Source organism: Crocodylus porosus, unplaced genomic scaffold (genome assembly GCF_001723895.1).
Source record: "Crocodylus porosus isolate Cpor-Errol unplaced genomic scaffold, CroPor_comp1, whole genome shotgun sequence".
Classification (NCBI taxonomy): domain Eukaryota; kingdom Metazoa; phylum Chordata; order Crocodylia; family Crocodylidae; genus Crocodylus; species Crocodylus porosus.
This window is the reverse complement of record NW_017728929.1, coordinates 6,449,347-6,463,645: the sequence shown is the minus strand read 5'-3', so window position 1 is coordinate 6,463,645 and position 14,299 is coordinate 6,449,347. Positions and strand designations below refer to the sequence as shown.

The window sequence follows — 14,299 nt, the reverse complement described above, 5'->3', positions numbered from 1 at the left end:
TGTGAGCTTCTGTGGTGTCCTGCTTGCTTACAACAGGGTGAACACGGACTTGCTGGTAGCCAGGGTTTCGGCATGGCAAGAGCTACAGATGGATGGATAAAGCAGATGGGCAGGTGGGTGAACAGCATAATGGATGGAGGGCTGGGCAGGGGGAATAGCAGAAAGGCCTAGATACAAGTGGCAGGTTTGATTGCACATGGTTAGAAAGATAGAAATGACAGCCAGGCACAAACATAACATGACAGCCTGACAGAATTTTTATTCCCAGGAGCCAGGATACTAAAATATTTACTCCAGGTTTCTGTCTTGCACTCTCCCAGGGGAGTACAGTTAACAAAGGCTGCCTGTGTTACATGTGCAGTACAAAGGAGAAATTACCATCCCCTTTCTGTTCCCAAACCGTACAGATTTCCATCATCTTTGTCTACTGTTTCCTTCATTACACTTTAGGCCAGGGTCACCAACTGGTAGCTGCCCCCCCAGCCATATCTCCTCCTCCCCCTTCTTTTCAGCCCCACATATAGGACAAGTGCACACTGCACAGACCAACCATCTGGACACCCCAACTCTATATCTCTGCTACTCTTCACCATTCAGGTGGATTGCAACCAAGAATCATTTGCTAAAATAATAATGCCTGGTAGTAATGAGGGGGAGGTGGGAAGAAAACAATCAAGAAGAAGCAGATGAAAGGGGAAGAGAGGAAGAGAAAGAGAGAGAAAAGAAAAGCAAGGTCAGAAAAGAAAAGAAGAACATGATGCTGGAGAAGAGAAAAAGAATAGGAGGAGAACGCAGAGAAAGCGGAGGGTGCTAGAAAGAGAACAAGGAAAATGAGAAATCAACAGAGCCAGGAAGAGAAGGGGTCTGTCTGTATGCTGTTTCCCTTCTGATTTCAGCATATGGTCACTCCTCTCTGCGAAGCTGATCTGACTTTTGCTCAGCATTAGTGAAATGGCTAGTGTTGCTCCAGCCTTGCCAGCCTGAACTGTGCACTCACAGAAGTGATCTCATTGCAAAGCTGGCTGTTCAGTGTTAGTGGCTAGATTCAGCGTAATGGCCTCAGTACCCCCTTCCCCCTGCTGTGGGAAATCTATCAGAGGCGTTGTGCTGGTTCAGCACAACCTTCGCTCCTCTCTGCCAGGTGGCCAGCAGGATGTCAGAACTGTCCCACACGTGGGCAATGCTGCCCAAGCATGTGGTCGGTGCAACTGTGGGATGCATAGTGCCATGGTGCATTCCTATAACAGCAGAGCCCCATTAGACCCTGACCCACAGATGCACTGCATCTCCTTCCTCATGGTAGAAACCTCCCGGTAGGTGGCACCTGCTCCTTTCACAGGGTGCTGGAAGGATACAGGAGTGCAGGGTAAGGCTAGTGCTCTGAGTCTGAAACGACACTGTCTAACACAAATAAACATAATAAAGCCCTGGGAGCCTCTTGCTACATGGCTAACATTGACTTTGAAGCTGAGATCTTTCACTCCAAAGTTCATTGCATTTATACCTTCTTCTACACAACAAGTTTGACCCTGGCCCATGACACAGGGGCTCCATAATCCCCTTGAGGCGCAGTGGAGCTTCTGTTAATGTTAACAGAAGGTTTGCAGAGAGACTGGGGGAGCTCAGCCTTTACACAGAAACTGAGCTTTTAGCCATCCACATGGTTTATTAACTACTTGGTGTGTTACTACCCGATAAGCATTGCTCAATTCCTTTTTAGGACCAGTGCTATTTCTTTCCCTTCCTTTTCTTCCTTCCACCATTCCCTTTCCTTTATTGCTCTCCCTCCTCCCTTGTGCCTTTTTCTGTCTCTCCTTTCTTCCGTCTGTACTTCCCACCCAGCAGCAACTTTGAATTTTCAGTTCCCTTTTGCTCATTCCTGATTCCATTTGTTAAAACAAGCAGCAAGAAAGTCATTAATGTTAGGTCAAGCTATCACTTGACCTTAGATGCCAGGGAGAGTTCACCTCTCTTGGTGCCATTGTTTCAGGCTCTCTGCATACTTAAGTAGACATAACTGCATCAGTTATATTCAGGTCAGCCGGGAAAGGATTTCTTCACACCTAACAGGCTAGAAGTTTTTTGTTTATTTTTTGAAGAAGAGGCTAGATTCTGGCCACATTGTGCTGATCATGAGTTGCAGATACTGTTTTACATATACCTTGGCCTGCACTGATACTTAAAGAATTCTTATATATGTCTTGCAGATGAACTGTGTGCACATGCATATATTTATTTGCAAGTCTGAGTGTGTGCATAAAGAGGTGGATGCATCCATCTTACATGTATTCACTTCTATTCCATTTACAGTCTCTTGCCGTGCCGTGCTTAATATGTGCATTTTTGTGGCTCCTAGGATATGAATTTAGGGGGAAAAAAGGGCTGGGTTTCCCTTTTCCTCATTAAAAATTCCACACCCTGCAAGAGGTATCTGGACTGTACCCTTGCAGGACTCACCGGCTTGGTTTGTGGTGATGTTCACTGAGACGTGCTGTGGAGGAAAGGGGCTCTTGTTGGAAACACCATTGACGGCCTGGATCTCGAAGGTATACGGCGTATGGGCCCAAAGGTTGCTGATGAAAACCCGAGTCTCTGTCAAACCCAGCTGCCTGGGTACAAACTCTACATTGTCATCACAGCGGGAGCAGCTGCGGCGGTCAGCCCGACACTTCTTACAGACAATGTTGTAGGTCACGTCATCACGGCTGCCTGTTTCCCGGGGTGGGTGCCACTCTAGGATGATAGACGTTTCATTGACAATGGAGATAACATTGCGGGGACCGGATGGGACACCTGTTGAAAAGCAGATCAATTTGTAAGGTTCATCTCAGGAAATGCCACTTGATTGATCTTTACTGTGCACTTAGCAACCTGGATTGTGGAAACTGTTAAGATTTAAGGGGATCCAAAGTCCACTGAATTCAGTTGGAGTCTTTTCGTTGATTTCAATGGGATGAGGAATAAGCCTATAAGGGGGGAACCAAGCCTGTAAAATGAAAGGACCAACAAAGGGGACTCACATTCCTCTTCTATTGGTTAGAGACAGCGAAGATAGACAGGGATAGTGCCCTCACAGCACCAATATCCTAAGGTGGCTAAGGGAATCCAGTTCCCAGCATTGTTCAGTTCCCATGGATCCAGCTGCCATCTTCAGGAACAGGGGAAATTCAGTCGCTGCATATAATCTAGACCCATGCTTTCACTCATTACCAAATTAATGGCCCCCAAACTGCCTGTGAAATTCCCATGGAATGAGAGGGAGGATTCAGTCTGTATTCTTATAGCAGTGCAAAATCTTCAGCCCTGTTCCTCCAAGTAGAAGTCAGCCCTGCCTTGCAAGTATAACCTTCCATTAGAAAAGAAAATGCCAAAGACATAGAAAAATGTAAATTACTGCATTGCTCTGATTATAAATCTACCATGTTTACCCTCCAAAAGAACCATAAAAATTGGACTCAACTTATATGCAGGGTTAACTTATAATTGGGCCCCTGACAATCTTGGCTTCTGTACTTTGTATTTTGGCATGTGCAACAACACTACTAAATCAGGTTTCTTTTAAGAGCAGTTTTTATTTTAGTATTATTGGTGCCTTACACGCATTGGGTCCTTTCCTTGTTTATTTGATTCTCCTGTCAAATTTGTAAGGGCAGTAGTCATTTAAGGTCTTTTCCTGTAGTTATCTATTTATAGTCAGGGCAAAATGTTTTTGCTACAGCTAAACTAGAAAAGATGGGCTCAGTTATATGCAGGGCCAACATGTAATCAGAACAATATGGTACCTGCTTGTGATGTCAGACAAAGGACAGGTCAATGGTACAGCCAACCTGGCTCCAAAGTCCTGCTTGGGGGGGGGGTCACAGAGGGTATGTTTACATTGCAGCCCATCACTCCTGGAGAGCATTGCTCTTGAGTACATCCTACCTACCCGCTTTCACTCACATGTGCCAAATCTGCAAATAAGCCAATGAAGCCACTATAGGGGGTGAGGAGCCACTCCCCTATCACTACACTCAAGCACGCTGGGGACAGAGATCTTGAGAGGGGTGGTAGAGCCTGGTCCTGACACGGCTTCACTTTCAGGGTTGGTGCATGTGAGTCAGAGCAGGCGGGGAGGGCATGCTCAAAACCTGGCCTTCCCTGGAGCGCTAGGGTGGCTAATTAGAGATACCCTCACCCCTCTCTCTGTGCTTCCATACTCACTCCATAAGAGGAGGACAATAGCACTGTCCTTCCTCAAAGGGGTGTTGGAAGTACACCTGATGATCAGGAGACACTGAGCCACCTGAAGTACTTGACTGGCAGCCATGTAAGTACCTTAGATTATCACAGAAAGAAATGTCATTCAGATGAAACTGCCATAAAATGGAAACACAATGGGCAAAAATGTCAGAAATGAAAAGTAGTTATTAGTGGTTCAATATGTCAAGTTGAGAGCATGGATATTTAATGGAGTCCAACAAGGGTCTCTTCTGGGTCCAGTGCTATTCAGTATTTTATTAGCAACTTGTATGTTGGAATAGAGAGTGCATTGATCAAATCTGCAGATAATACCAAGCCAAGAGCGATCATAAATGCTTCAGAAGATGGGAATTAAATACAACACCGATTTCATATATTGGCAAAACAGGGTTGGAATCAATAATGTGAGATTCAGTAAGAACAAATATGACGAGATCCATGCAGGAAAGTGTAATCAAATGCACAAATATGTAATTGGGACTGCTGACCAGGCAGTCGTGCCATGGAGAAAGATCTGAGGGTTAGTGTCGATGATAAATGGAATAAGTCAACAATGTGACGCCGCGGTGGAGAAAGCAAACAGTGTAGTGGGTTACATTAAACAAGGAAGGTAATTAATTATTCTGCTCTACTCAGCTCCAACTGGACTACTGCACTCAGGTTTGAACACTGCACTTAAAAAAGAGACAGAGACATAGTAGAAAGAGTTCAGAGGAAAGCAATAAAATGATAAAAGATTTGACCTACGAGGAAAGGTTAAGAGACCAGAGCACTTTCCAGCTTGAAGGAAGATGCATGAAGGGAGACCGCTCACTATCTACATACATGTTGAGGGACATTATTAATAGGAGACAAACCAATTATTCTTATTTGTCATTAAGGACAGAGTGAGAAGGAATTGCTACAAGCTGCAGCAGACAAGGCTCAGAAAACTATGTAAAGACCCAAAGAATTACATGAGTGAAGCAGCTTGCCAACATAGGACATGGGCTGACTACTCTTGGGCAGTTTACAAGCAAATTGATGCTGCTATGAGGATATAAACTTTTTGGGTCTCACAGCTCAGTTTAACTGTGCAGGGACTCTGACCTCAGGAACTGGAAGAGCAAGCCTGGAACCGGAAGAGATACAATCAGGATGAAAGGTAGGGTGGTGTGGCTATGCTGGCATGGCAGTGGCATGAAGAGGTGCCCAAGACAGCTGTGCACATGCTGCTTCCCATACCAGAAGCAGTACAGCTGCATTTGCCTGGCACTGAGCCCAGGCTAATTACCTCTGCTGAGAGGCAGAGTTCATTAGCCCACCCACAGCATGGCACGAAGGGAGTATTGCTGCTTCTCATTTGGGACATAGCACATGTGGAGCCACAGGCTCCAAGCACAACATTGCATGGCACTGCAGGAACATTTGTGAGGGGTTAGTCAATCCACCTAGTCCCCCTAACCTCCACCCCCTTGCGGGCCAACTCGGGCTCCTGCACTGCCCACCTTTGTGAAGTGCAGGACTATGAGACTGACTTCCCAACCAAACCATCCTCTATTTATTCAGTCTTGAATACCTGCATCCCCCAGTGGCTCCACCTATGATCTGGAAATCAGGAGGAATAATTCGACAATCTTTAGCTGCACTTCAGAAACCAGGGCAGGGTCCCTTTAATAAGGCTGCACACATACTTTCTGAGGAAAGTCAGAAAGGAAGCATCTCCATTATTTGTGTCAGGCCAGTTATCAGGTTTAGGAAAACCTAATACTCTTTTTGGTGGTATAACCTTGCCTGATAAAAAGCAGACTTGTCTTCAAAGGGACAATTTACACAGGGAGTGACTAGGACTTCAATCTCCCGGATCCTTGTTTCAGCCCTTTACCAATGTCCCACTGTGCCAAACTACACTTTTAGGCAGCTAAACACCTTTAGAAATCAGGTCCTCCAAGTCGAAGTGCCCTGTTGGTAGAATGAAGGCAGCTGTCCTCCCTTATCACACTGGGGTGTTGGGATGATAAATACATTAATGGCCATCAAAAGCTTGCACACTGCAGTAAAAGGGGTCATATCCCTTCCTCAAATAGAAAAACTAGACAAGAAAACAAGTTCTGCAAGTACAATAAAAAAAAAGTATCAGAGCTATTTCATTTCTTTTGGACAACTCTCCTCTGGAACATGCTGGCCTGCTGAGTGGAAAATAAGGCGTATTAATGAAGATTGGGCCTTCCAGTAACTTGGCTCAAAAGAGAGCGCACCCAAAGCAATTCAGCTGAAACTATCCCCACACACTACCTAGATTGCTCAAACCCTTGAGGTTTCAACTGTTGTCCCCACTTTAAATTTCCCATTTCCCTGACTCCCCTTTTTTTTCCCCCTTTAATTACACTGAGATTGGCACTTTGGGAGCCTTGCTGATCTGTTGCCACGGTTACTGTAGATGGAAGTGTTTTGTTAAAATGGCTTGAAAAATGCTGTCCTTAAAAAAAAAAATCCATTTAATTTAATTTTTTTTCCTTCAGCACAGTAAATGTGTTTGTCAGGAATTGTCTGCCGTGCACCTTTCCTGTGTACTCCATGGAAAAGACTTTCACGAAGTCTTGAGGCGCTGAAGCAGAGGGGTCGCGCTGAAGAGATACAGCACTTAAACTGCATTACCGTATAGCTATAGTTACCGAACGTGATTCAATCCAGATGCTTTCACAGGGAAGCGGGTGTAGGGGCGAGGAGGGGGCTTTCTCTGTAGAAATTAAACTGGATGCAGTAGCTAACTGCATAATCATGATAAGAATCTGGTAGACTTTGTGATAAATAGTTAGTTACTCCAGAAAAGCCAGTATCTTTATTGGGAATCTTAATGAAATAGCTTTGCCCATATATGAAAGGGACAATACCATTTTAGACTCTATCTTATGAAAGTGGTGGTGTCAGCCCAGTGGAGCACTCAGCTCATCCTTATCTGCAAGCATGTGAGAAGCCCTATGGGCCAAGCAAGCACGTGGATCAGGTCCTATGTGTGGGTGGACCCCAGAGCTCCTGAGACCATGCCCCACCCAGAGCTTTTCATCGATTCCAGCAGGATTAAGTCCTTTCTGTACGAACAGAATGAGTGTGGCAGAGCCGGTGGAAGTACACAGTACTGCCCCTGCCTCATAACACCTCCCGTGCAGGGGCGTAACGATGTGGCTGGGCACCTGGGGCAGCTACTACACACAGACACAGTGGTGACCTGTGGTTGCCACTGCTGTCAGTGCAATCCTGCAACTGTAGCAGCTGCTGTTTTATTCCCACGCCCCACCACACCCAGCTGTCCCCATCACCCTGCCCTGACTCTTTTGGCTACTGTGGCAAGGCCACACACCCCACCAGTGTAACACAGAATAGCTCACCTCACTATAGCAGCACCAGCTGAGAATTTGGCCTGTTCTTTTTTGAGACGTTGAGGATGCGTCTACTGCACATTAGTCTAATAACTCTGTGTGGTAGTGTGTCACAGAAGAACCATGCTAATAGCCTACTGTGCAGTGATATTGGGCTAATGCGCAGTAAGCATCACTAAATAACAGTGCGCCAGCGCTACCACGCAGTAACTCTAGGTACTGCACATTCAGTTAGTACCTCGTTAAGGAAGTACTAAAAAAATGCACGGTATTTAAGGTGTATTAATGAGCATGTAGACACAACCCAAAAGGACACAATCAATTACTCTGACCCATGCATTATTTCTACTGTGATTCATACTGGCTTTTAAAGAACTGAAATAAATACTTGTTTTCTCAAATACCTCTGCAAGAGTGTGCTTGTGAGTGAACCTCTGACTTTGTACCAGTGCAGGCTGGAAGTGTTCCTTAGACTATAAATTCCTCAATCAGGGATTGCCTTTTCTCTGTTTGTATAGCCCCAAATTCTGACAGGGGCCTTCAGGAACTATCATAAAATAAATATTTGCCTTTAATATTAATGTCCCTGCTCCCACTAAGGTCAATGACAAAGCTCCTACTGATGTCAGGCCCCAACTTAAATAGAGCTTATTGAGTTCTGCTTTTGAAGAATTTTAATTGTGGTCCCTGCTAAGGAGCTATGGGTATGAACACCCCTCCTTCCCCGCCCCCCCAGTTTCATGCCCATACCCAAAACAAATTCTCACATTTGAGTTCTTAAAATCCTCCTAAAAATGATTTATAGAGGAGAACCTGACAACCAATTTGTTGAGTGCTGGGAACCACGGCAAGTTAACAGGGAGGATATTTTAGCTGGAGGATTTTCTAGAAAACTGCTTTTCTCACTTTGCTCAGATCTTGATTTGGTGGGGCAATCTTGCACAATGCATAATATTGAAGGGGTAGCTAATGCTGCCAGCCTTTTCCTACCCTTGGCAGTAAACATCAAATGATAAATTAAATGAATAAAAATGCTAAGAGAGGAAGAAAGTGAGAATGCAAGAGAGAAATAAAGATGATGCTTGAAACAATTCATTTCCAGCAGACAATAGAAAGGGTTCATGTGGTCAGAGATGTAACAGGGTATATCTGCACACGTGCTTCTCAGAGCTGTATTTCACAGGCAGCGTTTTAAAAGGTAATTATCTGTTTTCACCTACTTCCTTAACCCCTACCTTACTTAATGTAAGGCTTTCCTTTATAAAAAAAAAAGCCCACTAAATTTGGGTTGTCAGCCACAAGTCATCTTCCCCCCCCTTGTTTTAGATATATGGACGCAAGCTCATAAGCTGGGGTATTTGGTCCCTAAGAGGGGGAGAACTAAGCTATTAGCTATTCAGTCCTCCCCAAAGGTTTGGTAGCTCCCCTTGGAGCATCAGAGGACAACAGTGGTAACTCCTAAGTCCAGTCCGGTGCCTAGTAGAGGGACTAAGATCTAGCCCTTGAGTTCAGAGGAGGGTTCTTCCTGCTCTCTGCAGTTCAGGTTCCTGGCTGCTGCATCTCAGATAATACTTGGGAAGCTGCCCACCCATGTGATCAAGGAGCTACTGTTTTATAGAGAAGGGGGTGCTGACTAATTCTGGGGAGGGAGAGGCAATTAGGTTCACACTCCTTCCTCTGCTTTTCTGCAATGAGGCACACCCTGTTTCACACCCATCTCCCTGTGGAATTGACTGTATGTGGGGAACAGGCCTGGCTTGAAGACCCTGGGGGACCCTAACAGGAAAGCTCAGTGGGTTGAAAAATGCTGGTGTTAACTCATTACAAGAGGTGAGGTTGGCTTAAGAGCACCCAGCCAGCCTGCCTCAAATAACATCACCTCCAGCCTATGATGGAGCAGCCCCGTGCCCTGTGGATTCAGACGGGTGGGGTATAGAGACTTGTCTAGCTTCACTGCCTGAGCGAAGTGGAAATCTAAAAAGTTATTAAACAGGAAAGTGAAGAGGAGATTAGAATTTAGATATTCTTCTTGTTTCAATCATGTAAAGTGTCATTATTATATAAATCAAGGAAATGGCCTGGATGCTCTCAGCTGGCATCAAGTGGCATAGCTATATTGAAGTCACACAGACAGCCTTCACTGATGTCAAGGGAGCTGCACTGATCTACGGCAGCTGAAGATCTGGCTCACAATTTTAATCTCGACAGTGCCCCTTTCTCTGATTAACTGGGGTTAAAAGAACAACTAATAAAGACAAAGTGCAGGAAAGCTTCGCGCAGCTGCAGAGAATTACCTAGGAGCAAATCCTTTGGAAAGACGCAGACACATTTTTATTGCACCAGTGAACAGAAGCATCTACAGATACATGATATTATTTACTCCTATGACACGTAACAACTTTGAAATTGAACAGCTGGCACCTCAAATTAGAACATTTTAAAATTAAGCCTTAATGAGGAGAAATAAAAATCAACAAATGGACTTTTTTATACAGTACTCCTCTGGTGTAGCATACTGTAAATCAGCTATGTAACAAGAAGCAATAAAAAATAGATTTATTTACAATTGTTCTACCTGCCTCCATTCTCCCTCTGCCACTTACTGCTGAAGTGATCTGGCAGAATATTTAAATTAATCCTTTATTTCATATGCATATTTTTAGACATTCCTGAGCCTCTCCTGCATATCAGCAGATAGAAGCATTACGGTAAGACTCTGTATGCTTATGCCCACACATGCTGGGTATATAGAGAAGCACTGGGAGAACCAGGTGTGCTCAGTCACTTTCTTCAATACATGCTGATTCCCAGTGTGAACTTGCTGGAAATGTGCACCCCCTCTTAGGAAACGTATTTTTAGTACAGTAAACCCAGCATAGCACGATCACAGCCCAATCAAAATTGTGTTCTCATTACAGAGCTTCAGATGAGAAATACAGTCTAACGCCCATGCTGCACTTGTTAAACAAGTAAAAGTTGTTGGAGAAGAGGGTGGAGGGGTGGATGCAAGGACAAAAAAATCCACTTTTAACTTCTCAATTATTTTATTGTACCAGAAATAAGTAAAATGCCTGCAACTCTGCTCCATCCACATGTGCCAGCAATAAAGTCTTTTAAGTCTTCCAGGCACAGCCACCATTGTGTCTGTCCTACCAGATATAGAAATGAGGACTTAGAGAGCAAAAAACAGTTGTAGCCAAACAGCCCAGCCCACTATGCTAGAGCTGCAACAAATATACAACCATTGGGGAACAGGCACAAAAGTGAGGATGTGACACACACTGACCTGTGGATTACCTAATTACATGTTTTTTCAATAAAGTGGAGGGGGGTGCCTTTTCTCACCCCTGTCTGCTACTACACTCAGATTTATTTTCCCAGTACTTGATGAGCTACTCCAAAGGCCTAGATGGCATCTTCTTGTAGACATTTTGACCGGTAGGCAAATATTTTCAAATTAACAGAAGAGCGCTGCTGGTTAGGAATGGGTTCTTTCTTTACTGATTATTCTGGTGTTGCTTTTTGAGTATTTTTTCCCTGCTTTCTGTTTTTAATGGAGAAAGAGACTTAAGTTATCTGTTGCCATGCCAGCCTGATTACAGCAGACAGCTGATTTATTTCACATAAAGCCACGTAGAATACCAACACTTAACATACTCTGTGCCCTACAAAAGAATATTTTGTCAACATGTCTATGAACAAGACAGCAATGGTAGATAACCTGAACAAGACAGCAATGGTAGATAACCTCACATTCTAATTTATCTTGAGGAGTACCTGCTTCCCATCGCAGATGCTGCCGCTAAAAAGTATCAATTCAAACAAGTCTTGTCGACATGAGCTGGGATCTGTCCCATTATTCATAATTTGGTGCACACCCAGCTGGTATCACACAAGAATCAGTTGCTAGCATAGATGCAGAAGATGATGCAGCATCATCTGCTCATGCCAGACTTTGATAACAAGATTACTAGTGGTGTTACGACACGAGGAACATTTCCATTAAAACACAGCACAATGGTGTCATATCATATGGCAGCTTAGGACCCCGAATGCTTGTTATGTGGCAACCTCTAATGTGTACCCCTCCCATCTCTATGGGCTCATAAGAGGTTGTGTCACACACACAGTTTAAAACCCCTTGGCCCATCCTTCACAGCCTAGTTGTGGAACAGATCACCAGCTGAGGTAAAATGACATGGCTCACTGATAAGAGATGCTATGATATATGTGCCTATTTAGAAGGGAGCTGGACTCCAATTCCAGTGCTAAGTCCCCTAGGTTCAGCCTTCTAAACACCCAGCCCTGAGCTTCATAATGAATGTTTTCCCTCCCCCAGCCATCAGCTTAGGATATCATAGAACTCTGTATTTCCTTAGCACACCAATCCACTTTTGTGAAACACTTACAAAGCTTTTAGGCATTTAAATCACAAAATGCAATTCTACTGCACTCTGTGCAACAGCTAACAACAACAAGGAGCTCTAGGTTCCTTATGTGTCTCCATTCTAGCCTTTTAAGCTTGCACAGAAGTGCTCCACTGAGGTGCCTACTTTCACTTACCTTCTGTGGCAATCCTAATCCACCCTAGGAAACATCCATATTCTATGTAAATTCCCCAATCTTTAGTCGCAGAAAGACTGCAACTTGCACTTCTTGACAAAGGGGTGGAGGAATCACTCAACTCTTAGCACAACAGCCTAGTAGTTAAGGCACATGCCCAGAGTATAAACCCTCTTCAGACAGGGGAGGGTCTGAATGCACATCTTCTACTCCCCATCACAGTGCCCTAACCAGCTGGCCATGGGCTAGGCAGAACTAAAAGCACCCTCTGCCCCTCCTGTTGAAGTTGTCCCTTGCACAGCCAAGAGGTAAAGCCATGGAGCTACAAGAGCAGGCAAGAGAGTATGACTCTGTGCCTCAGGAAGGAGGGCACTGGCCCTGGCGGTCAGAAGACATGGGTCCTGGCCCATGTTCCCAGTCTGTGCTCCCAGTGCTGTTTCTAGCTTGTGTGTCCAATAGTCATTAGGACACTATCTTGGGACATGGAAGATATGGTACAAACCCACTCCCATTGAAGAAAGCCTAAAATATCGGACTCCCGCTCCTCTGGCAAGTGGCCTAGCCTCTAGGCTATCAGGGCAAAGGTAGATAGGAACTCGTCTTCTATGAAGAGTGACCTGAATACTGATCTGATCTAGGCACATAAGGATCTCTGATTGAAAGAACAAAGGAAAATGATGTACTTCCCTGTGTGGATTAGGATGGGAGAAAGCTACTCATTTTCTCAGAACAGGAGGTGATATGTCTAAGCAGATTATTTTAGGATTGATCTCTGAGGGCAAGCTAGGCTATGCATTGAGAGAACAGGAGAGCTGTACATTTCTCGCCTGGCACTGAGTCACACTCCTGAGGTGCAACCCATAGCTGTTAGAGTTAGAAGCAGATGAGGACCTGGGCCTATGCATATTGTGACACTATTACTTACTGGTGCACGCTGCCTCTGGCGGGTCGGACTCAGCGCGGTAGTAGCCATTGCGGCAGGTGCAGATGGGAGAGGCCTCTGCTGTAGAGCGACTGTTGGTGGGACACTGGGCACAAATCCCTGCCCCCTGGTTGGCCTTGAACATCCCTGCTGGACAAGCTGGAACAGAAAGAAGAAAACAGGGAATGGCTGAATATTTAATCCTTCATTTTTTAAAGGTGCATCAGAAGGTGTTACTTATAGGAACATTAAACCAAGGGTTATCATGAGGAAAAGTATGGTATGAGCAAACAGTGTTACTCACCTAAGCTGCCCATGTGCTTGCTCTTACTCAGCAATACATGCAGGGTGGCTTGGTCTTCAATGAAAGTGGGCTAAGCTACCTTGCATTTCATTGAATTTAATTTCACGCCCCTGCTTTCCTCACTGTAACTTTTTATTTCATGAGACCATAAGAAAGGGCAGGAAGGAGGGAAGGCTTTCCATAATTCCAATGACAAAAGACACAGAACCTGGTATCGCTATATAAACAAAGTTGAACAGCATGCAATTCTGAGATCTGAAAGCTTAAAGAAGAGAATTTGGGTGGTAAATATAACAGCTTTTTTGTTTGGGTCATGAATTATTTTGGGAGGCATCAGAGAAAGACTGGAACTGTCTTCTTACCAAATACCTGATTTCCCTTTTATTTCTAGACCTGATCCCTGTTTTGGGATGATGTCAAAATTACCAAATGGTTCCTTTCCTCATCTTGTTCTTTTTTATGCTGGCTGAAGTTCAGGTGTGCCCTGTGCCAGACTCTGCCTACCTTCCTCTTATACACGGAACAAGTCCTGGTAAGATCATACAGTTGAAGACTGTAAATCAGAGCTAGGACTGATGAGATATAAAGGACAGCTTGGATTCACAGAGTAACCCCAATGTGAAAAAGGAGTACAGAGCTCTCCTTTATCCTCACCTGAAGTGTCTGACTTCTTCTACCCTAGGGAAGAGGGTGGAAGTTCTGGCAGAAGGAAATAAAGACTAATTTTACTTCTCAACCTAAGGATCTGGGCAGTGAGACCTGCTGAACAGCTTGTGTCCAGAGAAAGGATGTGGCTTATGGCTGGAATTCATGGTCAACTGCCTTATTTGGGAGAATTAAAATATTTACCCAAATCTAAGATGACCCTGAATATAAGACAACCTTCCAATAATTAGATTTTATATGTGG

The 14,299-nt window shown here is 44.5% G+C and overlaps 1 protein-coding gene across 5 annotated transcripts in view; it reads right to left on the bottom strand.

Annotated features, from left to right (window-relative positions):
* Positions 1–14,299, bottom strand: part of EPHB1 (EPH receptor B1) — a 321,721-nt gene that overhangs the window by 97,132 nt on the left and 210,290 nt on the right. For 4 of the 5 annotated variants that reach the window (XM_019542959.1, XM_019542961.1, XM_019542960.1 and 1 more), the window contains exons 4-5: positions 13,090–13,245; positions 2,458–2,793 (exon numbers count right to left, since the gene is read on the bottom strand). In XM_019542959.1, the coding sequence (XP_019398504.1) occupies positions 2,458–2,793; positions 13,090–13,245 (492 nt within the window). The remainder of the gene's footprint in view (positions 1–2,457; positions 2,794–13,089; positions 13,246–14,299) is intronic. The other variant, XM_019542963.1, reaches the window with a different exon arrangement.